The 26798-nt window shown below is 59.2% G+C and overlaps 1 protein-coding gene across 3 annotated transcripts; it reads left to right on the top strand.

Moving 5' to 3' along the window:
* The first annotated feature begins 1812 nt into the window (after window positions 1-1812).
* Window positions 1813-26659, top strand: KCP (kielin cysteine rich BMP regulator). 3 transcript variants are annotated; one of them, XM_070617652.1, is made up of 42 exons: window positions 1813-1961; window positions 4325-4488; window positions 5047-5236; window positions 5322-5398; window positions 6059-6230; window positions 7536-7603; window positions 7818-7914; window positions 8058-8140; window positions 8375-8468; window positions 9378-9460; window positions 11594-11687; window positions 11820-11899; window positions 11976-12069; window positions 12411-12496; window positions 12571-12652; window positions 12882-13034; window positions 13125-13231; window positions 13309-13402; window positions 14080-14253; window positions 14380-14462; window positions 14620-14713; window positions 14799-14987; window positions 15275-15445; window positions 16959-17135; window positions 17975-18060; window positions 18284-18374; window positions 18490-18572; window positions 18676-18769; window positions 19757-19930; window positions 20144-20226; window positions 20841-20961; window positions 21907-21986; window positions 22189-22288; window positions 22800-22888; window positions 23223-23325; window positions 23413-23555; window positions 23819-23991; window positions 24074-24185; window positions 24280-24381; window positions 25190-25354; window positions 25762-26068; window positions 26224-26659. In XM_070617652.1, exons 1-42 carry the CDS (start codon window positions 1883-1885, stop codon window positions 26484-26486), a joined length of 5154 nt encoding a protein of 1717 aa, XP_070473753.1. In that variant the 5' UTR covers window positions 1813-1882; the 3' UTR covers window positions 26487-26659. The 3 variants fall into 3 exon arrangements, with proteins under 3 accessions (XP_070473753.1, XP_070473754.1, XP_070473755.1); XM_070617653.1 differs by lacking the exon at window positions 25190-25354; XM_070617654.1 differs by lacking the exons at window positions 7818-7914; window positions 8058-8140.
* The last annotated feature ends 139 nt before the right edge of the window (window positions 26660-26798 follow it).

Raw genomic sequence — 26798 nt, 5'->3', positions numbered from 1 at the left:
ACCCCCCAAATCTACTGGAAGCACCAGCCCCTCTCTCAGGGGCTGGGTAGGGTCATGCCAAGGGTGAGGCCAGACTGAGTGCCCAGGGGTCAATGTGGACAGATCTGGCCAGGCTCTGGGGTCCCAAGAACCTGGCATTGAATCCAGGCTCTGTGGTTGACTCCCCTGGTGACTGTGAGCTGCTTACCCGCTTTCTCTCAGATTCCTCATCTGTAAAATGGGAGGGAAGGTGCCCTCCTTACATATGTGGGGTACCGGCTAGAGATCACAGAGGAGCAGTAATAAGAGCTAAGGCCTGCATGCCGGGGACCATGCAGGGGGCTCCTTGCAGCCATTAACTGACTTAACCCTCACAAACACCCTAGGAAATGGGTGCTATTAGAGCTACATGTCACACCTATGAAAAATTAGCCACCGAAGTTAAATGACTTGCCTGAGGTCACACAGCAGAAAGCGTCAGACCCAGGATCTGACTTGGCAGCCCTGGCCAGAGTCTGCTCTTAGCCTCCCTTCCACCCAGCCTCCCAGGGGACCTGCCTTATGACAGGCACCATTTTCCTTAACCCTGGTGGGAACAGCGCTGCCACTTCCCCGTTCTTTTTCCGGTGGCTGGCCCTGGCTTTCCTCTGCTCCTGTGAGCTTAGCTCAAGGCCAGCTGAGGCCAGCGCTGGCTCCAGGCCTCCCCTGCCCCTGCCGCCAACAGCTCAGGCCCTTTTAGGGGCCCACACTCTCAGGGAGAGATGCTGCCCTCTCTTAAGGTGCATGGAGAGTGGGCTGGGGGGACCTCTAGTCCCTGCCTGGGCTGGGGGGAGGGGTGGCTTCTGACTTGCTGGACTTTATGGCAGGGAGCAAGACTGCTTTGGCAGGACTCATGGCTCCGCCCTCAGTGTCCCTTTGCCTGTGAGCTTGGGGCCCATCCCCACCTCCCCCTGCTTCCCAGCTGCACTGAGGAGTTTCCCAGCCTTGCGGGCCTACGTGTCCAGCTTTCCTCACTTCCTCCCTTTGGCCCCCTCCACCCGCTGAGCCCAGGGCCCTGCCCTGCTCCTGCCCTGCCTTCTGCCCCAGCTCCCCACTCAGGCCAGGCTTGAGCTCAGAATGTGGAATATGGTCTGGGATCAGCCAGTGGAGGGAGGTCTTGGCATTTGGGGCCAAGCCTGGGACTGCTGGAGTGGACGGGGTGGTGAGTAGAGTCCAAGAAAGAAATGTACAGGGGGAGAAAGGAGGAGGAGACCGGGGCCCTTGACTTCTGAGACCAGTGTCATTGTCATTCACTGAGCACTTAGCATGTGCAACCACTCCCCTAAATCCTTGATCTGCATAATCTCACTTAATCCTCACCACAAGTCTGTAAAGTTGATAGTACGATCCCTAGTTTACAAACAGGGAAACTGAGGCACAGAAAAGTTAGGGGTCTGTCTAAAGGTACATGGAATTGGCTGAGCAGGGACTCGAACCCAGCTCAGTCGGCTCCTCCTGTAAACAGGTGAGAAAGGGAACATGGTGATGGGGGATGGAGGAATCCAAAGGGGCAGGGAGACCATCTGTCTCACAGCCCAGAGCATGAATTCGTGTTTATTTTCAGGGTCTCCTCCAGGATCACATGCAAGAGACGTCCCTCTTACCCCCTCCCAGCTTCCTTGAGGGCTGGGGCTGCTCTCAGGGGCGGGGCCGCTGCATCTCTGAGCCAGGGCTGGGGTCAGGGTGGTGCTGGGGCCCAGGGGTCCAGGTGCCCAGCAGCGAGGCAGGCGCCATCGGGCTGGGATGACAGACACCAGAAGCCCTACCCTAACAAAGACTGGGCGGGAGGAGGCCTGGTGTCTCCCCACCCCGCCTCCCCCAGCGCCTGCTGAGCCGCGACCACAGACAGCGAGGCGGAGCGAGCATGGCGGGGCCCCCGGCAGCTCTGCTGCCCCTCGTCCTACAGCTCACGAGCCTGGCGCTGGCCCCCGGGGCCGGCCGAGGTAAGTCAGGGCACCGAGGACTTGGGGGCCGGCCAGGAGGGGCCCCACCTCTCGCTCAGCCCAGTCGGAGGGAAGAAGCTGGGGCTGGGCAGCCTCTCGCGGACCTCTCCCGCCAGCCCCAGTCCTCCCCGTCGGTGGAAGAGCCGGAGCCGGCGCGGTGGGGGAAGCACCGAGGCCAAGGCACCGGGGCCAGAAGCGGGAGGGGGCTTCCCGCTATGGCCTCGGGAGGAATTCCTGCAGACAGTGGTGGGGGAGAGGCTGCCCTGGAATCTGGGAGTCTGAAGTTAATTATTTGTCTTGAGAAAGAGGAAAAAAAGGAGGCCTGCGACGGGAGCTGACTTTGAGTCTCCGTGTCTGGCTTTCACCCAGGAAGACAGGCGGGAACAGGGGGTCATTGCAGGGACTGCACGGGGAGGAGGGGGGAGGGGAGTGGAGGACAGTTCCATGGGGAGCCATCAGGAACAATCAGGACCTCTTTCTGCAGATCTCTCCAGGCAAGGGGCTGACTCTGTCCTCCCTGAGGGTCCCAGAGGACCCCAGCTTCTCTGCGTCCCCTTTATTGTGCCTGCTTAAGCAGGACTGGAGGAGGGATCCTGGGGGATGGGGTGAGGCCACATGCAAGTCAAGCTGTGGTGGAGGCTTCCAGATGCTGAGGCCCATCGTTGGCCACCCTTCCTGGGGCTGGGAGGGAAGCTGGGTACAGGAGCCATACCAAGACAGAGAGCCGTTCCAGGTGACAGGATTCCTGCACAACGGAGGGGGATGGGAAGATGCACAAGAGTTTGGGCGCCTGCATTTGTGTTAGAACAAGTGTTAGAACCTGGGATGGGGGGACAGCAGGGCAGGCTGAAAAGCTGAGTGGCACTTGCCAGGTCACATTTGGACTTGCTGCTGGGAAACTTCAGATGTGTGATTTAGGAAGGTCGTGCAGAGAGAGGAGGAGCAGGTGGAGGCAGGAGGCTGCCTCCCCCGCCCAGGCTCTGCGGCCTCCTGAGTAGAGGAGGAAAGAGGGGACGGATTGAGGGATGACTGAGTGAGACCAGAGACAGATGGGTTGGGGAGTGGGATGAAAGAGGAAGCTGAGCCCCAGTTTTCTGCGTAGGTGGGGATGGCATTAACCAAGCCAAGGAACTCAGGGCAAAGCAGGTTTGGGAGAAAGAGGACAACTTAGGTCTTGGACTAGAATCTCTAACCGCCCTTGGTGGTGGCAGTGGTGGGAGGAGTGGGTGACGTTGTTCCTTTGCATCGCAGGACTAGTGTCCATGAGAAACCCTTTTAGCCACCCCAGGCCTGGCTTTACTAATGAGCTGCCTCTGTGGGAAAGACCCTCCCTTCTCGCTCTCCTCTCCCTCCTCCTCTCCCTTCTCCTTTCCGTCCTCCTCTCTCACCTCCTCCAGTCTTCCTCCACTGCCCTGCCCACCTCCACTGGTGGGAGAGGAGTCAGCCTACCCTCCCATGGCCTTTCCTTTCCTGACTTAGGAGAGGGATCATCGTGAGGTGAAAGTGGCCATCCCAAACCCAGGCCTGAATCCAGACCCCCACTTTCCCTCAGCATAGTGTCTTCTAGAACCAGGGGCAGGCTGTCTTCCTTTGGCCCAGTGCCTTGAAAGCTAGTGGGGCCCTGCTGGCACCTTCCCCAAACCCTTCATGAAATGCAGCCAAGTCCCACTTTCTGGAGCCTACCCTCTCCAGGGTGGGGTCCCAGGCCCCTCTGCCGCAGGCCTGGAAACCCGTGGCAAGGCTTGGGGGTGGGAGCAGAGGGAGCAGTTGCCTCTCCCTGTACATAGTCTCCAAAAGCAGTGCCCGTTCTGACAGGTGAAGACAGGTGGTTGGAGGGCGGGGTCTGCTCCCACCAGGCCCCAGGCACCCTACAGCAGCCCTGCCTTTCGCGTGTCTGTCTTCCTCTCCTGCACTTCAGCCTGTGCTGGCGTTTGGGGCCTCCCAGCACGACCTGTCAGCTCCCCAGGCTGCCCCTGGCCAAGTCCTTGGCCCAAATGAAGATGAGTGACCTTGACAGGCCCCCTATGGCTGGGACCCCTGCAGAGTCAGGGCAGGCTGCAGGGAGGCCCTGGGCTACACGCCCCATGCCCCAAGCAGGTCAGGGTCCCCGGGGCTTGGGCCTGACTAAGAGGTTCTTGCTACTTGGGAAAGCTGACCTGGGTCACTTTTGTCCACCCAGGGCTCCCTCTTCCTCCTTCCATGCTTTCACTCCAGCACCCTCATAGACCATATCTCCTTCCCTGGACGGTGGGTGGGCAGGTGGACAGGGGTGGGGCGCAGGACAACATGGTTGGGAGGAGAGAACCCAGGAAACCTTGCTAGCCCCTCACCCACAGGCCCACCCTGGATTCTTATGTCTTCAGGTGGAGCCATGCCCAGGGAGCACCGTGGGCTTGCTGACATCGATGACTACCAGCAGCAGGCACCTGCCCACTCAGCCCCTGCTGGGGCACCCCAGGAGCAGTGGCGCCCCCTGGAGGCCAGGCTGGGAAGGCTGGAGGCTGAGGTGACCGAGCTCAGAAAGCAGGTACCATTGGAAGCTGGTGGGTGTGCATGGGGTAGGGCAGGCCTTGTGCAGTGGGAGGAGGGGAGAGAAGAGATGGGCTTAGGGGGGCCCAGGGGACCCTAAATAGAGTTTTGTTTCAAATGCGTATGGAGAGGTTCTTTTCAGAAGAGTTCCTCAGGTCGGTCCACATGAAGAGCCTCCAGGGTAGCTGATTTGTCAGTCCAGATGTTCAGTTCTTTCGTGCATTTGGCAAACATTATGGAGCACCACTGTATATAAGCATCATCAGGAGAGATTTTGGATGGACAAAGAAGTCTTTAACTGTTCGGCTAGGGGGATTGTGTCCTCTGCTGTCCAAAGGAAAGGCCTGGGGGCCCCATGCTCCCTAGGAGCCTGTCCAGCCCCCAGGCCCTGAGAACTGGGACGGTTTGAGTGGATGCTGACTGGAAGGGGACCCACCTCTGCTCTGGAACTGCCAAGTTTCCTTCTCATCCGGCCTCAGTTTTCACACCCCACAAATCTGCAGGAGCTGGTGGGGGAAGCTGAGCCAGCTTTCAGCCCCCAACCTCTTTCCCCCAGAACAAGGAGCTGCAGGTGAAGGTGAGGCAGCTGGAGTCCTGTGAATGCCGCCCAGCTGCTCCCCAGTGCTGGGGGCTGGGGCGGGCCTGGCCCCAGGGGGCTCGCTGGGAGCCTGATGCCTGCACAACCTGCATCTGCCAGGATGGGGCTGTGCGCTGTGACCCCAAGCCCGGCCTGCCCCATTGCCATGGTGAGCACCATCCCATCTCGCTGGGACCTCTCAGGGCCTGAAGATGGCCCTGAGCACCTGAATGACAGCACCGTCTCCTCCTCAGGCTGCAGCCATGATGGTCAGGCCTATGGCAATGGGGAGACCTTCTTCCCAGATGCCTGCACCACCTGCTGCTGCCGGGTGAGTTCCTGTGATGCCCCCCCCCCCCAATATCGCGTACCTGTCCCCTTCACCTGTATACCTGTTGCTGTAGCAGGTGAAGTGATAGGGTCTGCTCCTCCCCCCAAGCCTTGCACCTGTGGCCTTCATCTGATTCTGAGTAGTTCTACTTTCTGGAGTTGAACCCCTACAAACACGCTGGGGCCCCCAGACCCCTCTGATTCGGGCCTGGCACACAGTGGCATAGAGGACAGAGGATGGAGTTGCTTGTCTTTCGACATTGCCCCCTTACCTGTGGACCCTCACTGTCCCTGCTCATCCATCTGCCCCTGTCTTCTACCTGCCTGTTCTCCCTCACTCGGCTCCACATCCACCTTCTTCAGGCCTTTCCTTCCTCACTCCTCCATTGAGGAAGCCCTTGGTTCCCTTCCTAGGCTCTCTCCACTCTGGGGAATTTGCTGGCACCTGGAAGAGATGGTTTCTGGGGGTCCAGAGCTGCAGCAGATGAGGGAGTGGGAGTAGGATGTCTCTCTTCTGCCCTTGGACCAAGGGTAGTCCACATACCCTGAGCCAACTCAGCCTCTTGCTCCTCTGGTGTGTCCCGGCCTGGGGTGACGTTTTAGTTCTAGAAGAACTCCAGGGTTCTGAGGCCTGTGTAGCTACCAGTCTGCTTCCCTACAGGAAGGAACCATAACTTGTACCCAGAAGCCATGCCCAAGAGGACCCTGCCTGGAGCCAGGAGCATGCTGCCCGCACTGTGAGCCACGTCAGCCTTCTGCCAGCCTTGGCCCAACTCCTGCAATCATCCTGGGGCCCCCAGAGCCTGCTCTGCCACCTGCTACATGCCTGGAAGGTGCCTGTCCACTCATGCTGGCAGTGCTGGGGAGTTCAGAACACTCCACTCAGCAAACACTGCCTCAGCCTGGGACTGAGACGGAGGCTCTGTATGATCTTTGTCCTGTCCTGAGGGAGCTTCTAATCTAGTTGATAAACTGTATAAACTTATAGCTAATATAGCACCAGATTTAAGATCCAATGACCAGGTTAAGAGATGTGTAGAAAGACAGTAAGCGGTTAGATGGTTAGTTGCCAGAGGAGGGGGCAGGAAGGCAGGGGGAGCTCACTCAGACCAGGCAGACGGGGTGGTCATTTGACCTGGATTTTCAAGGGAAAGTGGAATTTTACTAGGAGAGGGAGTACTTGAGGGCCTTCTGGGCATAAGAACTGGGTGGGGAGAGGTGAGTCGCAGGAAATTAGTCTGGGAAGGCCAGTGGGAACAAACCACTGTCAGCCTTGCAGTTTGAACTTTCTTCTGTGGACAATGGGGAGTCATTGAAGGCTGAAGAGCCAGAGAGTGGTATGTTCGAAGAGATGTTTTAGGAGTATTCATAGGGTATGGGCTAGACACAAAGAGACCAGCTAGGGGGCTCTTACAGCAGTGTTTAGGCCTGGAGCCAGGGAGGGCAGTGGGCTGCAGAAGGAGGGGTGTTTCCAAAGAATGGGCAGGAACTGGTGACTCATTGGATCCCACAGAATGATGGACGAGCTTGGAAAACTAGGAGGGCAATGGTGCCAATGATGTGGAGAGAGCCAGGAACTGGAGGCAGTGGCTCTGCTGGGGGGTGTAACTAGCTCTTAGTCAGGGAGATAGGGTGGCCAGATTTAGCAGCTAAAAATAGAGGATGCTGTGTACAGGGTGTCCTATGTCTCATCTGGCAGCCCTACCCCAGGAAGACTCTCAGCTACTGGTGCGAAAGTGGGGCAGGGGCTCAGGAGACCAGTGAGGCCTGGGAGTTTTGGCCAGAGATGAGGAGTGAAGTCTTAGGAGCTGATGGATCTCATAGAAAAGGGACACACACAGAACTTGTAGGACACGTGCCTCAGGGCCACTGCTAGCCCATGTGATGTCTTTGGCAAAGAAAAAAGAAAAAGGCACCCTTTCCTCAAGACACCTCACTTCCCTCTTCTAAGATAATGGAAACATGCTGATTATGTTAAAGTCAGACACTTTACTGCCATCAGCTGGAAAGCTGTAGTAAGTACAAAAATCTCTGAGGTCTGTCACCTGAATGGTGCCCCTTTGATGTGGTGTCCTCGTGGGTGCTTTCACCCAAGTCCTCCAGGTCTCTTACTTGGGGGCCTGGACCTGGTTTTACAGGCTGCCCTGGAGGCCACAGGGCTGGGGACACGTGGCAACCAGAGCCCTGTGTCATCTGCACCTGCCAGGTAAGGGAAGCAGGGCCTGGCCCCAGCCACCACCCACGTCCCTGCTGCTTGGCATACCCCAGGCCTGGCAGTGCCAAGCCCAATCTGGGGGCCAGACAGGGCTGCTGCTGCCAGCCAGGCATTGAGGTCTGGAGCCTGCTAGGCCTGCTCAGCCAGCAGGGGAACCCGGCTTGGGCAGTGGAGAGGGAGGGAGGGCTTAGTGTCTGCCCCGCAGGCAGGGACGGTGCGGTGCCAGGGGCCCTCATGCTCAGAGCTCAACTGCCTGGAGAGCTACACCCCACCTGGGGAGTGCTGCCCCATCTGCCGGCCAGGTGACCTCCCCGCCCTGCCCTGCCCCTCCAACCCCTCCGCCCCAGAGGGTCCAGAACCTACCTGGGGTCATTCCTTCCCTCGGGTGATGTCTACCCGCCCTGCTCTCTGCTGACCAGCCTGTCATCCTGGGAACCCTCCCCAGGCTGTGAGTATGAGGGGCAGCTTTATGAGGAGGGGGCCAACTTCCTGTCCAGCTCCAATCCTTGTCTCCAATGCTCCTGCCTGGTGAGTCCCTCCAACCTTTGCCCGGGCCCTGCTCCTCCTTGGACACCCCCTGCTCCATCCTGGGCCATGCCTGCCACTCTTTCAGCCCCTCATATGCCTTCCAAGGTTGGGTGCCAGAGAGATTCTCCCTCCGGGCCAACCCTGGGCCCCACCCCTCCAAGGGTGCCCGACACCTGCTCCCCTGCCCTCTCTGGGAGCCAGCCCTGAGGCATTACAGCTGTTGGTGCATTACAGAGGAGCCTGGTTCGCTGTGTACCCATGAAGTGCCCGCCCAGCCCCTGCCTGGAGCCAGTGCTGAGGCCTGGGCACTGCTGCCCGACCTGCCAAGGTGAGAGCCCTGCCCCGTCCCCGCTGGAGCTCCAGGGTGCTCTTAGGCGATTTCTTCAACTCCAGAGCCCACTCTGCTGGCCTCTTAGTTGGGGGTTCCGTCTGTGGGGCAGTGATGCCCAGCCATGCCTGCTCTGGAGCTGGAGTGCCTGGGCTCAAATTCTGCCCTTGCCACTTCGTGGTTGTGGGCATCGGAGGGAGTTACTCACCTCAGTTCTGCATTTGCAAGGTGGGGATAATGATGTTCTATACCTTCATAAATGTTGATTGTTATCTGTGTTGTACCCCTAAGATGCGGGGTGGGCCCTGGAGCAGACCACTAGAGGGTGACACTGAGTCGCACGCCAATACTACAGCAAAGGCAGGATTAGAAGCAGGTGCCCAGATACTATGGCCACCAGAGGAAGGAGCCCTAATCCAGCCTGGGCACAGGAGGGAAAGCATCCGGGGGTGTGTGTCCCGCGTGCCCCTTGAGGAGGAAGCGCAGTTAGCTAGGTGGAGGGCGGCGGGAGGCAGAGTGCGTTCCAGGAGGAGAGGGCAGCCGGAGCGAGGGCTGAAGGCCGGGGCTAACGCTCGGTGTGAGGTAGGTGTCTGTTAGGTGGGGAGGTGCAAGCAGGCACCAATGGCACCTCCAGTGAGAGGTGGGGAGGGGCCAGACAGAGCTGGGGAGGTGGGCAAGGCCGTGCTTGGTCCTGGAGGGCCTGGAAAGGCAGGCTAAGGAGGTTGGGCTTTACTCTGCCTGGGGTGCTGGGAGTCCTGGGGGGCTATAGGCAGAGGCATGTTCTGCTGTGGTCTGGGCTCAGGGGAGAGCCCTCAGAGGGCGTGTGGGGGAGGGTGGGGGGAGGCTGAAGCTGGGGTCCAGGCGGCTCCTGCCAGGCCTCCTCTCTGCCCATCTCCTCCTCACCTCCAGGTTGCACAGAAGGTGGCTCTCACTGGGAACATGGCAGAGAGTGGACTGCACCTGGGGACCCCTGCCAGATCTGCCAGTGCCTGGTGAGCCCTGATGCTGCTCCTGGGCTCCCCCACTCCTTCTTGCCCCCAGGCCCTCCATATTCATTCCCTCATTCCACCGAGCACATCCCATGCGCACTGTGAGGGGACAGAGATGGAGAAGACCTGATGATGGGCGCTGTGAGGGCGGGGGCTGGGTCATCCTTGTCTGTACGTCCCCTGTGAGCGCAGTGGATGTGCAGGATGGGTTTGTGAGCCAAACTCAAGGAGCCTACAGGCAACAGGAGGCCAGACAGGACATGAGAGGCAACACAAGCTCCAGGGAGGGAGAAACGCAAATTGACTTGAGGCATCTAACTGTGCTGTTCAATCCATAGCCACTAATACATACAGCCACTGAGCCCTTGCCATGTGGCCACATCAGATTTCAAGGACTTAGTACAAAAGAAAGGAATCTAAAATATCTCATTCATACTTTTTGTTGATTCCAAGTTGACATAACATTTTGGCTATGTTGGATTGAGTACAATACATTATTAAAATCTAGTTTCATCTGTTTCTTTTTACGTTTTGAAAGTTGACTACTAGAGAATTTAAAATGACATATGTGGCTTGCGTTATATTTCTATTGGGCAGCACAGATCTAGAAAATCTTTGTGGAGGGGGAGGTGTGTACCTAGGTCTTAAAGGGTGAGTAGGATTTGAGCAGCGAGAAATGGAGACGGACACTCCAGGTGTTATAGACTGAATGTTTGTAACCCCCCCAAATTCATCTGTTGAAATCCTAACCCCCAAGGTGATGGTATTAGGAGGTGGGGCCTTTGGGAGATGATGAGGTCATGAGGGTGGAGCCCCATGAATGGGATTAGTGTCTTTATAAAAGAGACCCCAGAGAGCTAGCTCCTCTCTTCAGCCATGTGAGGACACAGCCAGAAGACAGCCAGCTAGGAACCGGGAAGGGGGCCCTCACCAGACGCTACATCTGCCACAGTCTCCAGCCTCCAGAACTGTGAGGACTCCATTTCTGTTGTTTGTAAGCCACCCAGTCAGTGGTATTCTGTTATAGCAGCCTGAATGGACTAAGACACCAGGTGTGGGGAACAGTCAGGACAAAGCCTGGGGCATGGGGGTGGGGACACGGAGGCCTAATGTCCGGGCAGGGTGCGTGCTGAGGGCTATTTCCTGGGGACTGATGCCAGAGCCACAGAGCTTCCCGACAGCCTGCCAAGGACTGTGAGGACTCCATTGTGAAGGCCATGGGGCCCCTGACCCCTTTGCAACCATGTGCTTCCCCTCCCTGTTCACACCGACCCCTCCCCAAGCTGTGAGAAGAATCACTGGCTGCCCAGACACTAACGAGGCTGGAGGTCTCGAGCCCAGGTGTAGGTGTGAACTCAAGGTGGGGATCTGTCTGGGAAAGGCCATGGGGAGCAGCGGCAGCTCCTGTTTAACTGCCAGCTTCCAGAGGTGGATGCCACACCAAGACACCCTACCTCATTTCATCACTAAACAAGGCTATAAGGACAGAACCATTATTGTCTCTTTTTTGGGGGTGGGTAAACTGAGTCACAGGGAGCTTCAGTAACATGCTGGCTTACACATCAATATAAGTGTCCTAGGGCTCCTGTAACAAAGTGCCACAGACTGAGTGGCTTAAACAACAGCAATGTATTGTCTCGCGGTTCTGGAGGCCGGAAGTCCAAGATCAAGGTGTCAGCAGGGTTGGTTCCTTCTGAGGGCCGTGAGGGAGAGTCTGTTCCAAGCCTCTCTCCAGCTTCTGGTGATTGTCTGGCAATCTTTGGTGTCTCGGCTTTTGCCTTCATCTTCATGTGTTGCTCTCCCTGTGTGTGTGTCTGTGTCCAACTTTCTCCTTTTTATAAGGACATCAGTCCCTGGGTCAGAGGCCACTCCACTCCAGTATGACCTCAACTTAATTGCACTGAACTTAATCTTAACTGCATCTGTAACCTAATTACATCTGCCATGACCCTATTTCCAAATAAGGTCACATTCTGAGGGACTGGGGGTTAGGACTTCAACATATGGATCTGAGGCAGGACATAGTTCAAATCATAACAGCATCTAATAAATGGACAGCTGGGACTCGAATACTGTTTCTGCCACTTTGCTGAATTCTGATGGCCCCTTTCCCCTGTCCACTCTGCCCGCTACCAGGAAGGCCACATCCAGTGCCGTCAGCGAGAATGCACCAGCCTGTGCCCATACCCTGCCCGGCCCCTGCCAGGCACCTGCTGCCCTGTGTGCGATGGTGAGTCAGTGGGTGGAGCCTGGAGAGACTCAGAAAGCTGACGGATGGCCCAGCTAGGGTCTCCCACAAAAGGACAAGACATAGGGTGGTGGGGAGCCCTGAGGAGGGTCTAAGGCACACTCTTCCCAACAGGCTGTTTCCTAAATGGACGGGAGTACCGCAGCGGGGAGCCTGTGGGCTCAGGGGACCCCTGCTTGCACTGCCGCTGTGCTGTGAGTGTGGCTGCCTGGCAGGGAGGGCCTGGCTTCCTGGCCTGCCTCTCACATGCTGACCAGGCCCTGTTGGCAGAACGGGAGTGTCCAGTGTGAGCCACTGCCCTGCCCACCTGCGCACTGCAGACACCCAGGCAGGATCCCTGGACAGTGCTGCCCAGTCTGTGATGGTGAGTGGGGGCTCGAGTCACCAGGAGAGGGGCAGGCACTGGCCAGAGACAGGCTCCGGGTGTGTGTGTGGGTTGCTTCCCTTGGACAGTACAGGGGAAATCCTTTATAAAACTAAGCTCCTGTCACCATGGGTGAGGTACGAGTTCTCACCTCATCTTCCCGTGGCAAACTGGGCACCGTGGTGAGGCCCCCGCTTCTGGGGGTGAAGGGAGACTGGCAGGGCCTCCTAGAGGACACAGGTGGCTGCCTTCATCAGGGTGAGGGGTGGGTACCTCAGTGGTGTGAGGCTTCCCCATCAGCCTGCAGCCCTGTCCCCCGGTCCCTTTGTCTTCCTGCCCAGGTTGTGAGTACCAGGGACACCAGTATCAGAGCGGGGAGACCTTCAGACTCCAAGAGAGTGGCCGCTGCATCCGCTGCTCCTGCCAGGTAGGAGGTCACACCCTCTCATGCCCCAGATCTGTCTTATCCCTTGGGGACTTCTCACCCAGCCTCCTTCCTAGGCTGGCGAGGTCTCCTGTGAGGAGCAGGAGTGCCCGGTCGCCCCCTGCACCCTGTCTGACTCTGGCCCCCAGCTGTGTCCAGGTGTGTGTGTATGTAGGAGGGGGGGGGAACAGCAGCAAAGGGGTGCTGTCCACAATGGCTGGAGATGGAGGGGTGTTCCTTCACAGTAAGGAGGGGGCATTGCTAAGCCCACCAAGAGTGCCAGAGTTTGTTCAGAGGCTGTCATGGGGATGGCAAAGCCAGGGTCCTAGGAAGGACAGGGATGGATGGAGGTGTCCGCGTTGCCATGGTGACAGCTCCCTTGTTGTAGCCTGCGTGCTCGATGGAGAGGAGTTTGCTGAAGGGGTCCAGTGGGAGCCTGATGGTCAGCCCTGCACGGCCTGCTCCTGTCAAGAGGGGGTACCCATGTGTGGGGCTGTGCTCTGCTCCCCAGCCCCCTGCCAGCACCCTACCCAGCACCCTGGTGAGTGCCCCACCCCGATCTGGCTTTCTTCTCTACTTTGCCCAGCCCCCACCCCCATCAGCTGGGCTCTGATCAGCCTGCCCCACCCAGGTGCCTGCTGCCCCAGCTGTGAGAGCTGCACCTACCATGGCCAAGTGTATGCCAACGGGCAGAACTTCACGGATGCAGACAGCCCTTGCCACTCCTGTCGCTGTGAGGTACTTCCCCAGGCTTGCTGTTGCCCTGTGGAGCCCCTCCTGGGGCCCGTCGCCATTGCCCTCTCTCCTGCTCCCAGGATGGGACTGTGAGGTGCGCCTTGGTTGACTGCCCTCCCACAACCTGTGCCAGGCCCCAGAGTGGACCCGGCCAGTGCTGCCCCAGGTGCCCAGGTACGTGCTTACCCCATCTGTCTGGCCGGGGGACCCTGGACCCTGCCCTCCCAAGGCCCCGTGGGCCCAGCACCTACCTTAGAAAGCAACAGCCTTCTGAATTGTTTTCGGTCGACACAGCTTGGAACTCTCTGGAACCCACAAGGTGTGGGTGGGAGGGAGAGTAGAGGTTTGTTTATCCCTTCGGTTACTTCACCACCCTTCCCTCCCATCCTTCAGTTCCTCTCCAATACCTCCACCACTCAGATTATTCGTACATCTACCTGTATAACACAGGGTCATGCGACAAACGTGTGGGTCTGCCATGCAGAAACTGCGTGCTGGGATGCAGTGTGCCCTGATCCCTGCCCGCATGGAGAGTGTGCTAGGGCGCGTATCCCAAACACAGCACACACACGCATGAGCTCTTCAGCTCTTCAGCCTCAGAGGCACACACAGCTGTCTGCAGGTAAAGGGACTCAAAGACACACACACACACACACACACACACACACACACACACACACACACGAATGTGCTCAGAGAAATACCTGTGCTGCAGGCCCAGCCCCCATCCTCCTCTCCCTCCATGGGACAGCTTCCAAGTGGCCCTTACACAGTGGCTCTGCCCTCAGACGGTAGCCTATTCCTAGCCCTGTCAGTCTCTGGCCCCACTCCTGTCCCCTCCTACTGCCCAGACTGCATCCTGGAGGAGCAAGTGTTTGTGGATGGCGAGAGCTTCTCCCACCCCCGAGACCCCTGCCAGGAGTGCCGGTGTCAGGAAGGCCATGCCCACTGCCAGCCTCGGGCCTGTCCCAGAGCCCCCTGTGCCCACCCGCTGCCTGGTCCCTGCTGCCAGAGCGATTGCAATGGTGAGGTGGACTGGATGAGGGGGTGGTCTCCTGAGATGGCCTGGCCCCACCTGTGAATGTTTAGAGCTGGGAGGGTGGCATGCCCAGGGGATGCCTCTCCCAGTCCATAGCTGCCCCCTCCCTCAGGCTGTGCCTTTGGTGGGAAAGAGTACCCCAATGGAGCTGACTTCCCCCACCCTTCTGACCCCTGCCGCCTGTGTCGATGTCTGGTGAGTCGGCGGCCTGGGTGAGAGCAGGAGTCCAGGGGAGTGGGGGTGGGACTCGGGGAGGCCAGAAGCGGTCCATCGCTGTGGGGGTGGGAGGGTGGGGGTCTCCTCCGCCTCCCATCGCTAACCCGGCCTGGTGTGGTCCGTCTGCCCCTTGCAGAGCGGCAACGTGCAGTGCCTGGCCCACCGCTGCCCGCCGCTGCCCTGTCCAGAACCGGTCCTGCGGCCGGGAGAGTGCTGCCCGCAGTGCCCCGGTAGGAGCCGCCGTCTCCAGCCTCGTCCAGAAGCCCCCTCCGCAGCCTCTCCCCGAGCCGCCTGACGCGCGCTCTCTCGCTGCAGCCGCCCCCTCCGGCTGCCCGAGGCCCGGGGGCGCTGGCCCAGCCAGCCACCAGGAGCACTTCTCCCCGCCCGGCGACCCCTGCCGCCGCTGCCTCTGCCTCCACGGCTCCGTGTCCTGCCAGCGGCTGCCCTGCCCGCCCGCGCCCTGCGCCCACCCGCGCCAGGGGCCCTGCTGCCCCTCCTGCGACGGTAACGCCTTGGCGGCGCCCTCACCACCTCCGCCACCCGCTTTCTCCGGCTCAGCCGGGGAGCCTCGCCCTCCCCGGTCCCTCTCTATTCCTCTTACTCCGTGTAGCCCTTTCTTCAGCCCCAGACGCGGCGCCACCGGGGTGTCCCCCTTCCTCCAAGCCCACCACTCCCAAGTCGGAGTTCTCACTGGGAGTGTGGGAGTGCCAGTCCGCAGGGCCTGGGAAGTTGTGGGCCTGGTAGACGGCCGCCACGGCTCCGCAGCCCTGCCCTCCTCGGCTGCCCCCTAGGCTGCTTGTACCAGGGGAAGGAGTTTGCCAGCGGGGAGCGCTTCCCTTCGCCCACTGCCGCGTGCCACGTCTGCCTCTGCTGGGAGGGCAGCGTCAGCTGCGAGCCCAGGGCCTGTGCCCCTGCACAGTGCCCCTTCCCTGCCAGGGGTGACTGCTGCCCTGCCTGTGATGGTGAGGGGCAGGGGGCTGTGGGGGTGGGAGGATGAGAGGGCTGGGTCACATCATCTTTCCTGCCCTGGAGTGGGTCCAAAATATTTATTACAGTCAGAAAAAAAGCACTGCACTAAAACCTGGATTTTTTCCTGCCACTGATGCTATTTGGCTGTTTTACCCTGGACCATAATCTTTCTGGGCCTAATTTTTTTCAATTTAAAAACAGTACATTTTAAAAATGTATATTTTTGTAAAATACACATAACACAAAATTTACCATCTTAACCATTTTTAAGTGTAACTCTGGGCCCAATTTTAACTCCTGTAAAAAAGAGGGTTGAAACTAGACCCAGTTACCCAGTCTTCCATCACTCTTGTACTATGTTAGCGATTTTTGCTACATACCCTTTACCACCAGTAACTTTATTGAATATTTTTATTCAAATTAACTCACTTTTTAATCTAAATATATTTAGAAAAAAGTCTTTATATCGTACTGTAAATGGGAAATTAGACTTTCTTGGAATAGAAGATTACCATAAAAAGGAATACAATTAAAAATACAGTATTAAGTTCTAGTCAGATCTTTTCCCTGCCAAGGCTTTGAGCCTGGAAGTCACCCTCTGCTTTGTTTTTTTTAAGACTTTATTTTTTTTAATTAAAAAAAAGTTTTTTTTTGAGGAAGATTAGCCCTGAGCTAACTGCTGCCAATCCTCCTCTTTTTGCTGAGGAAGCCTGGCCCTGAGCTAACATCCGTGCCCATCTTCCTCCACTTTATATGTGGGACGCCTACCACAGCATGGTGTGCCAAGTGGTGCCATGTCCACACCCGGGATCCGAACCGGTGAACCCCAGGCCACCAAAGTGGAATGTGTGCACTTAACTGCTGCGCCACCGCACCGGCCCCAAGACTTTATTTTTTTAGAGCAGTTTTAGGTTCACAGCAAAACTGAGAGGAAGGTACAGAGATTTCCTGCCTCCACATGTTTATAGCCTCTCCCATTATCAACATCCCCCTGGAGAGGTGCATGGGTTACAGTTGCTGAACCTGCATGAACACATCGTTATCTCCCAGAGCGCCCTCTCTCTTTTTAAAAGGAGGTCCGCAAAGGGCAGGCTGCCACCAGCTGGGACCCCCTCCCCCCTTGATTAATCAGAAGGCTTGAAAGAACATTGGAGAGTTGATAGCTTGGGACCACCTGAGTCATCTTTGGCTACTCCTGGCTCCCCTGGCTAGGAAAATTGGTGCCTCTAGGCGGGCAGTGGCCTGCTGAGTATTCAACCCCGGGGACAGATTCTGCGTGGGTCTCTTCCTGTAGATTGCAGGCTGAAGGGGAGAAAGCATGCCCTTTGGCCAGTCCACCCTGGCCCGAGACTCCTTTGCCCGCCAGCCTGGATTGAGCCCTCCCCTCCCCCCAGTTGCCTTTTCGTCTTTGAGGCCTTGGACTCAGGCCAGGCCCAAGGGCAGAGCCGGATGCCCTCTCTCATCCCCTCTGACCCCCGCCCTGCCTCTCCCTGTCCTCTCTGGAAGGCTGTGAGTACCTAGGCGAGTCCTACCTGAGCAGCCAGGACTTCCCGGACCCCCAAGAGCCCTGCAATCTATGTACCTGCCTCGGAGGCTTCGTGACCTGTGGCCGCCGGCCCTGTGAGCCTCTGGGCTGCAGCCACCCACTCACCCCGCCTGGCCACTGCTGCCCAACCTGCCAGGGTAGGGCGGCACCTACCCCTCCACTGCCCCTTCTGGCTCCAAGTCACCCAGTCTCACCACCGTCCCCTGTCCCCTGAGAGAGCCACACAGCAAACCCACACCCTGTGTCCCCTCAGACTCCTCACGCCATATCCATGCCCTCCTCTGTCCCCGCTGTCACCTCACACTGACTGTTGTACTCACCCAATCACCGGTCCCTGTGCTTCCAGGCTTTCCTGTTTTTACATTGTCTCACCACCTTCCTAAAATGTCACATCACAACTCAAAACCGTTCAGTGGCTCTCACTGTCCTTGAGTCACCCATCATGAAGGGCTCCTGCTTCCTTAGCCTACCCTCCCAGCCCAGCCCATCTCTCCCCTCCATTCCAGGTGTGCCCATCCCCTCACATCTTCTTCCCACACTCGCCCACACAGACAGAAAACTCTAGGCAGTGTGTGATCCAGCTCCAGTCCTCCGCCCCTTCACGTGTGCAAATCTCGCCACCTGTGGTCTGGCTGAAGTCTTTCCTCCCACCCCTCACCTTCCCAGCCACTTTTCTCTCCCTCTCTGACTCTCTAAGCTTTGGTAGAGGTCCCCAGGCTCAGCTCTGTGTGTGTGTGTATGTGCGCACGTGTGTGTGTGACTGTGTGTGTATGCGAGTGTGCATGGGTGGGTGTGAGTGTGACTGTGCATGTGTGTGTGCATGTGTGCATGTGCGAGTGTGACTGTGTGTGCGTGCATGTGCCTGTGTGAGTGTGTGCATGTGTGAGTGTGCGTGTGCAAGTGTGTGTGTGTGTGTGTGTGGCAGCAGAGGGCCCTGTTGGTGGCAGCTCTTCCATTGTGTTCCCCGCTCTGCCAGGATGCCTCTATCATGGGGTCAAGGCTGCCCCTGGAGAGACCCTTCCTGACCCACTTGACCCGACCTGCTCTCACTGCACCTGCCAGGTGAGGTGGCCCTTTGAGCAGTTGGTAACCCTTCATCCCTTGATCCTCTTCTCTGGCCAGGTCCCACAGTGCCCTCTGGTGGGACGGGGTTGGATTCAGGTCTCCGGGGCCAAGGGAGGGGGTCGGGGCCTGGCAGGCTCAGCAGGGGCACCCCACCGTGGGGCAGCGTGAGGGTGTGATGACACCGGAGTCAGGAGGTGGCACTGTGACCTCTCTCCCTCAGGAAGGTTCCATGCGCTGCCAGAAGAAGCCGTGCCCTCCAGCTCTCTGCCCCAACCCCTCCCCAGGACCCTGCTTCTGTCCTGTTTGCCACAGTGAGCTCCCTTCTGCATGCTGATCCCCCATGCCTGTCCCTGCCTTCCTGCCAGACCTGAGGTTGGACAGGGCAAGGTGACACAGCCCTGCACCCAGGAAGCATGTTGCCCACAGGCTGCGTCTCTCAGGGCCGGGAGCGCCAGGACGGAGAGGAGTTTGAGGGGCCCCCAGGCAGCTGTGAGCGATGTCGCTGTCAGGTATGGTAGGGAGGCGGCAGAGGGGCTGGGGCAGGGGCTGGGCCCCGGTGTCTCCAGGGCACTCGGCCTAGGAGGCAAGTCACTGACCCTGCCTCTCCTGCAGGCCGGCCAGGTCAGCTGTGTCCGGCTGCAGTGCCCACCCCTGTCCTGCCCGCTCCAGGTCACAGCACAGGGGAGCTGTTGTCCTCGCTGCAGAGGTACGCCGGGCTGGTGGGGCTGCCGCCTTGTTTCCGTGCCTGGGCCCGGTGCCCCTCTGTCTGCCTCCCCATCCCCACCCCAGTTCTCCTCCAGCCTTCCCACCTCCCTGCCCACCCATCAGCCCTCCCACATTCAGCCCTTGAGCTCTCACCCAGGCCCACCTTCAGCTCTTCCTGCCTGTCACTGCCCCTGGTCTGCCCAGACCATCTCCCCCTCCAGGTCTTATCAGAATCCCCTCAAAGCTGCTCCCTTCCTAACCACACCCCATTCACAATAATCATAGGGATAATTAACATTTATTGAGCATTTATCATGTGCCAGGCCCTGGGCCAAGCACTTTATATGTATCTCATTTAATCCACACAGCAACCTCTTCAAGTAGCTACTATTATTATTCCCACTTTACAGATGAGAAAACTGAGGTACAGACAGGGGATGTAACTGACCTGTGGTCACTCAGCTAGTAGACAGCAGAGTCTAGATTTGCATCTGGGGCCATCTGGTGCTAGAATAGGAGCCTTTCTTAGCCTGCCCGTTGCCCTTTGCCCCGTACACTGCCCAGCATGGTGTAGTTGCCACAGGACCTGCCCTGCGAGGTAAGCAGGACAGACGAAATCCCCGTTTAACAGATGAGGAGACTGAGCTAGTGATAGAGCCTTTCCTTCATTCCACATGCGTTTATTACATGCCTGCTGCATGCCAGGTCCTGGTGCTGGTGCTGGGCTGCAACGGACAGTGCCTGCTGCCTGGCACTTGGGCTAGCAAGCAAGCAGACATGGAACGGGGTTACAACCCGGGTGTTCTGACCCCTACCAGTGTCTTTCCCCTCCACCACAGCCTGGACTTCTGCCCCAGGCCACCTTCCTACCCTATCCCTGCAGAGCCCCCTCCTGGCACCCACATGCCCTGCTGACCACCGGGGTGGGGGTCAGGGGCAGACATGCAGAACCCTGCCTCAGAGCTCATCCTGCCCACCTGGAACGCAGGCTGCCTGGCCCATGGGGAGGAGCACCCCGAAGGCAGTCGCTGGGAGCCCCCCGACAGTCCCTGCTCTTCCTGCGTGTGTCACGAGGGTGTCGTCACCTGTGCCCATGTCCAGTGTGTCAGCTCCTGTGCCCAGCCCCACCAGGGGCCCGGTGACTGCTGCCCTCGATGCTCTGGTACTAGGAGCCTGGGCGGGGTGGGGGAGGGTGGGGGGCAGAGGCCCAGCATCTCCCTTCCTTTGTACAGGGCTGGGCAGCAGAGATGGGCTGCTTCAGGAGAAGTGGCCCCCATTCTTATACACACCCCAATCACTGAGGCTGGGGAGCACTGGGGGGCAGGGAACCCCACCCCCTGGCATTGCCGTTCTGCTCTTACCTCACCCCCCCAAGACTGTGAGCATGAGGGTCGGAAGTATGAGCCTGGGGAGAGCTTCCAGCCGGGGGCAGACCCCTGTGAAGTGTGCATCTGTGAGGTAGGTAAGGGCGACACTGAGGGACGGCGCACCATGGGGGGGCAGACTAAACACTGCAGGGAGCAGGCGCCGTGGGAGTCAGAGACAGGAGTGTGTCCCTGCGGCCAGGAGGTGAGGCAGGGGCTTGGGGTGAAGAGCAGAACAGGGCTAGGAAGTCTGGGGTTAGGCACAGGGCACAGGGCCGAGAGTGGGGGAGGCAGTGGGCAGGCCCTCCTGGCTGGAGTGTAGGGTGGGTGTGTACAGGAGGTAGTGGGGATACCTGGGAAGTGGTTGGGGGCCGTATTGGGAAAATTGTACACAGAAAGGTAATGGTGAGCCAATGGAAGGTTTTCAGCAGGTGAATGACACCATAGGTCAGGAGATTAGGCAGTGGGGTTGGGGAGGAGGATGGCCTGAGAGTACAGGAGGGTCAAAGGTCACATGAAGGTTCAGGCCCAAGTGACCAGAAAGAGAAAGGGACATCATCTCTGGGGGTCAGGCATGGGATGAGGAAGAAGTCTGGGGAGACAGCCCAGAGGAGGGATAGGAGACGGAGAAGCCTGGAGTCCAGGAGACGAGGGCAGCTCTCAGCTTTTAAGGCCTGGCACCCACCCGCTGCTCACTCATTCTTGTAGCTGGAGCCTGAAGGGCGTCCCAGTCTTCGCTGTCACCGGCGGCAGTGTCCCAGCCTGGTGGGCTGCCCCGCCAGCCAGCTCCTGCCCCCTGGGCCCCAGCACTGCTGCCCCACCTGTACCCGTGAGTCCCTGGATATGGGGGTAAAGAGGGTAGGGCTGCCACCCCCAGAGTGACCCTGGAAGAGCCAGCCAGCTCTCCTCCTCAGTCCCAGCCCTTTCCTGAATCCAGTGGATTGTTCTGGAAGCCCATGCCCTGGCATGTGAGACCTGCACTGCCCCAAGGGGGACTGAGGAAGTTGGCAGGGACCCCTTGACTCTGGAGCTGTACATGGTTTGTGGAGCATCTTGCCCACAGGTGGCACTGCCAGGTGGCAGTTGTGTCTGCTCTGACTTAAGGGCAGTGATGTGGGAACCAGAGAGGCAGTGAATGGCCCAGCTACAGACGTGGAGAGAGCTGTTCTTATCAACACTTGCTAGGATGTGCTTCAGGGGAAGAGAAAAGGACTAATTTATTAAGCATTTACTGCATGCCATGCACCGTATTTGGTGCTTTTAGTAAATAATATCTCATTTAATTCTCACAGTTACCCAGTGAGGGAGGTATTATTATTCCCTTTTTACAGCTAAAGAAACTGAGGTTCAGAAAGGTTGATTAATCTGCCTAAAATGGCACAGGCACGAGCGCTGGAGCCAGGACTGGAACCTGGGGTACCTGGCTGTTTGAGCTTCCTTGTGCTGTTTTAGCCAGAAAATATGAAAGGAAGTGGAAGGAGGAGCAGGCCGGGTAGCCTGGTGGTCCTTAGTGACTTCAGGCTGAGGAAACCACACTTTGCCCGTTTCCAGGTCCCCCACTCTAGTATCCTAGCAAAGTTCTTTTCGAAAGTCCAAACTTTTCTTTGCTGAACCAAAAGGAAAGAGGATTTATCCTTCCTGGAGTCAAGGTGCTGGGGATATGGGTATGCCCTGGGCCCAGGAAGTCTGGGGACACAGCGGGTAAGTGGGGTCAACTGGGATTTCATTTCCTGCCTCCCTTTCCACCCCCCACACCGTATTCTTGTCTTCACAGAGGCGCTGAGTAACTGCACAGAGGGCCTGCTCGGGTCTGAGCTGGTCCCACCAGACCCCTGCTACACCTGCCAGTGCCAGGTGAGCCCTCCTGCCTTTGGAACTCCCACAGACCTCTCTGCTTCCTCCTCTGTGGGCTGTGGCTGCGACTGCTCTCCTGCAGCAGCTCTGGGCTTCCCATCCACCCCGACATTGGCCCACTTGTCCTGAATGTCACATTCCCCCTAGGTCCTGCTCCCTCCCTGCTGTTCTCTACCTGTGGTATTCTCATGCCCTTCTCCAGGACCTGACCTGGCTCTGCATTCACCGGGCCTGCCCTGAGCTCAGCTGTCCCCCATCAGAGCACCATATGCCCCCTGAAAGCTGCTGTCCTGTGTGCCGGGGTAAGTGCCCAGCCTTGGCCGGCAGCCTCAGAGCATGAGCCCAGGGGGGAGACAGGAGGGGTGGCATCCATAGGCCAAGCCTGGGGTCTGCACTCCAAATGCAGGCTTCATTCTTTTGTAGAAATTCACTGGAGTGGAGGGAAGACCCATGAGATAGAGGGAGGCAGGGAGTGAAGCCTGGATTCTCAAGGCCTGGCCTGAGGCTTGTTAGTGGGCTCAGGGACCCCAGGCCCATGAGCAGGGCATTGCACAGCTGGGCTGGCAGCCAGCCCAGAGGAGGTTTCTAGCCTCTGGCTCTTCGGGCTCACAGGACCCTTTAGACACCCTGAGCCCTGGTGCAGGGCCTGCCAGCTAGTAGGCCGCCTGGATCCTGGTTGAAGAAATCAACACCATCAGGGTACTAATTGGATGGAGTGGGCACCCTCCTGCTATGGGCCTCCAGGGTGATCTTCAGGGAGGAGGGATGCCTCTGGAAGGACAATGCTCCCCATCCCCATTTCTTCCTCCTCAGAATGTGTGGTGGAGGCCGAGGGCCGGAAAGTGGCAGATGGAGAGAGCTGGCGGGACCCCAGCAACGCCTGCATTGCTTGCATCTGCCATGTGAGCTGGGGGTGGGAGGGGAAGGGGAAGAGGAGTTTACAGATGGATAAAAGGAGGAGCCTCAGGACACTGGACCAGTGAATATAGGGTCGTTGAGGTCATTAGAAAAAGGTGCCCCCTCTGGGTGAGAGGGGCCAGAGGCATCCCCGCGCTGAGGAGGGGCTGCAGCCTGGATTTCATCCCCCACTTCCACATGAAGTGGGTGTTCTGGTGGGGCAGGGGCAGAGAGAGAGGGCCTGCTGCTCAGACGGTGGCCCAGAAGACCCCCGGAAGTGTGAGGCCAGGGACTCCAAGCCTTGCCCAAAGTCCCTGGAGCAATGACGTTTGTCCTCAGCGGGGCCACGTGGAGTGCCGCCTGGAGGAGTGCCAGGCCCTCTCCTGCCCCCAAGGCTGGGCGAAGGTCCGCGAGGCTGGCCGGTGCTGTGAGAGATGTCAAGGTGCGGGCCAGGACGATGGGGGTCGGGGGGAGCTAGACCCAGTGTGAGGGATGGGCAGGGAACCCTCGCCCCTTCACGTCCCCTCAGCCCCCGCCCAGTCGTGCGCGCACCAGGGCCGGGAGGTGGCCTCCGGGGAGCGCTGGGCCGTGGACGCCTGCACCAGCTGCTCCTGCGTGGCTGGCACCGTGATCTGCCAGAGCCGGCTCTGCCCGCTGCTCTCCTGTGGCCCCGTGAGTGCCGCGGTTTAGGGCGGTGGGCTGAGTGGGCACGTGGCACCGCCATCCTCGTGCAACCGGGCGGGCGGGCGGCTAGGGCTGGGCAGCCGCCGCAGAGCCGTCGGGGACCCGGGGCCGCGCAGTTCCTGATGCGGCCACGAGATGGTGCCCTGACCCCATTCGTAGTGAGTCCAGGGCGATCGTGGGTCCGTAGGGCGGCTCTGCGTGGGCATGGCGGGGAGGGCGACGTGGCTGACGGTGTCTGGGGCTGAGGCCAGGACGAGGCCCCCGCCCTGAGTCCTGGCAGCTGCTGCCCCCGCTGCCTGCTCCGGCCGGCTTCCTGCATGGCCTTCGGAGACCCCCATTACCGCACCTTCGACGGCCGCCTGCTGCACTTCCAGGGCAGCTGCAGCTATGTGCTGGCCAAGGACTGCCGCGGAGGGGACTTCAGGTGCGCGACTTCCTCTGCCTTCTCCCTAACCCCCTACATCCGTCCCTGCTGACCACCGCATCCTGGCCTCTCACAACCACAGTGTGCACGTAACCAACGATGACCGAGGCCGGGGCGGCGTGGCCTGGACCCAGGAGGTGACGGTGCTGCTGGAAGACGTGGCTGTGCGGCTGTTGCAGGGCGGGGCGGTCATGGTGAGTAGAGCAGAGGAACCGAGGAAGGTCAGTCCCGCGCTGTCCACTCGTCCGTCTGCACGTTGCCCCTCCTCCCGCCTGCCTTCTCCTCCAGGTGGATGGGCGCCGGGTGGCCTTGCCCTTCCTGAAGGAGCCGCTGCTGTACGCGGAGCTGCGGGGACGCACCGTGATCCTGCACGGCTGGCCGGGGCTCCAGGTGCGGCGCCAGGGCGAGTGGGGGCAGGGGAGGCTCCCAGCGCGGCCTGCTGTCTCCGGCCTGTTCAGGCTGCTGTTTCTGTAGAGGGAGCGGGGATACCAGCCACATGCCGGGCCAAACGAGGCCACGGAGGTGAGAGGGTTCTGCTGGATTCTCAGAGGAGAGAAATCAGGGTCAGAGACCTCCACGTGCAGTGAAAGGGGTTCTGAGCCTGGATTCTAATCCCCCAACACATTGGGGCCCTTAGGCCAGGACCACTCCTCTCTGGGCCTCGGTTTTCTCCTCGGGGGGCGGAAAATGGGGGAAGGGCTGGGGGGGGGGGGGGAGTCCGGTGATGTCAACTGAGGTCTCCTAGTTGGTTTCAGAGATTCCTCCCAACTCCCGTGTCAAAGAGTAATTCATTCTCGGCTCCAGCAAGAAGCACAGTTTGCAAATTCATAAAATAAGGCTTGTGTACACTTATAATCCAGACTCGAATCGTGTTTTGTCCTCTGTAAGGCCTGAATGCCCATGAGATAGTGAATCTCTAGAAGTGGGTTGCATTTCACCTTGGAGCCCAGTTCAGGGCTGTCGATGGGAGAAGTTGCCCTTCTGCGGGAGCTGTGGTCAGCTCTTCAGACTTCTCTGAGGCCGCGTGCCAACTTGGCCTCAGCCAGGGCCACAGCTCACGTGTGGAGAGCCTCCACCTGCCCATTCTCCTCCCCTACAGCAGGGGGCGCGCTGACACAGTGCATGCGGCCAGGATGGACTGCGGGCTTCTTGGGGTCCCTACCTCTCCCCACTTCCCAGTCACAGCCTCTTCGCACAGGTGCTGTGGGATGGGCAGTCCCAGGTGGAGGTGCGCGTGCCCGGCTCCTACCGGGGCCAGATTTGTGGGCTCTGTGGGAACTTCAATGGCTTTGCCCAGGATGATCTGCAGGGCCCTGGGGGGCTCCTCCTGTCCACTGAGGCTGCATTTGGGAATAGCTGGCAGGTGAGTGGCACAGGAACCCCGGGGAGAAGGGGCACAGTTGAGCATGAGTCTCAGAGCAGCCCTCAGGTATGAAAAGAGGGGGGCTTTGGGGCTTTCAGGATTTTGAGGGGGCTTCTTACCTGTCATGGTGCTGGGGAGGCAGGATGGCCTGTTGAAAGAGGCCTCATCATCTGAATCCCCAAGCCCTGCTTTGCCACAGACTGGCTGTGTGACCTTGGACAAGTCACTTACCTGTTCTGGGCCTTGGTGTGCCCATCTGTAAAATGGGGACAAAGGAAAAGTAGCTGATGCTTCCTTTGCTGTTTTGTAGGAAGGTTTTTGAGGCTAAAACAAAATAGTTGGTGGGAAACTCTTTGAAGAACATAGCATGTGGATGCTGTCACATCAGGGCTGCTCTCCCCACATAGGTCCCAGAGGGGCAGGGACCCGGTCGGCCCTGTTCCAAGGGTCGTGATGTGGATCCGTGCCGGGCAGTAGGTTACCGTGCCAGGCGTGAGGCCAACGCGCGGTGTGGGGTGCTGAAGTCCTCCCCCTTCAGTCGTTGCCACGCCGTGGTGCCACCGGAGCCCTTCTTTGCGGCCTGCGTGTATGACCTGTGTGCTTGTGGCCCTGGCGCCTCAGCTGACGCCTGCCTCTGTGACGCCCTGGAAGCCTATGCCAGCCACTGTCGCCAGGCAGGGGTGACACCGGCCTGGCGGGGCCCCACGCTCTGTGGTGAGGGGGCAGTGCCCAGTGTGAGCTGGGGAAGGGGGTGGCACAGAGGGCTCAGGTCTGGATAGGGTAGGTACAGGGAGGGCCACAGGGGTGAGCATGGTGACTGGGGCAGTGCTGGGGGTGCCCCTGTGACGCTGCTCCCCCTCTGCCTGCAGTGGTGGGCTGCCCCCTGGACCGCGGCTTCGTGTTCGATGAGTGCGGCCCGCCCTGTCCCCGCACCTGCTTCAACCAGCACGTCCCCCTGGGGGAGCTGGCGGCCCACTGTGTGAGGCCCTGCGTTCCTAGTTGCCAGTGCCCGGCGGGCCTGGTGGAGCACGAGGCCCACTGTATCTCCCCCGAGGCCTGCCCCCCAGTCCTACTCACCAGGGACCAGCCGCCCAGCGCTCTGCCCAGCTGGGAGCTCCAGGGGGCAACCTGAGCCGGACGACACCAACTGGGACTCATCAGGCCAGAAGCCTCCCCTTAGAGAGCAGCTCCCACCCTGGCTGGAGCTGCAGAGACAGGGCCCTGCCCAGCCACTGGGAGCTTGGGCCCATGTCAAAGACCCCTGCCATGTTGAGTCAGAAGCAGTAAACTCAGGGCCTGCCTTAAGCTTTCTTGTGTGTATGCGTGCTTCCTTCTGGTGCTGGGGTGGCAGTGTTGGCTGCCTGGAACATGGGGTCCAGAGGTCAGTGTCCCCAAAGTCACAGTGGTGGCAGCTGTAGGGGCTCAGCCCTGGACCTTGCTCACT

The sequence above is a fragment of the Equus przewalskii genome, chromosome 4, assembly GCF_037783145.1.
Source record: "Equus przewalskii isolate Varuska chromosome 4, EquPr2, whole genome shotgun sequence".
Classification (NCBI taxonomy): domain Eukaryota; kingdom Metazoa; phylum Chordata; class Mammalia; order Perissodactyla; family Equidae; genus Equus; species Equus przewalskii.
The sequence above is the reverse complement of the archived record's forward strand: the minus strand, read 5'-3'. Positions and strand labels throughout refer to the sequence as shown.

Bases quoted from the DNA above. Each gene is read 5' to 3' on its own strand.
- KCP (XM_070617652.1), top strand. From the start codon at position 1,883: ATGGCGGGGCCCCCGGCAGCTCTGCTGCCCCTCGTCCTACAGCTCACG. The intron at 4,489-5,046 runs GTACCATTGGAA...TCTTTCCCCCAG, and splicing joins TGACCGAGCTCAGAAAGCAG to AACAAGGAGCTGCAGGTGAA. The intron at 11,900-11,975 runs GTGAGTGTGGCT...CCCTGTTGGCAG, and splicing joins GCTTGCACTGCCGCTGTGCT to AACGGGAGTGTCCAGTGTGA.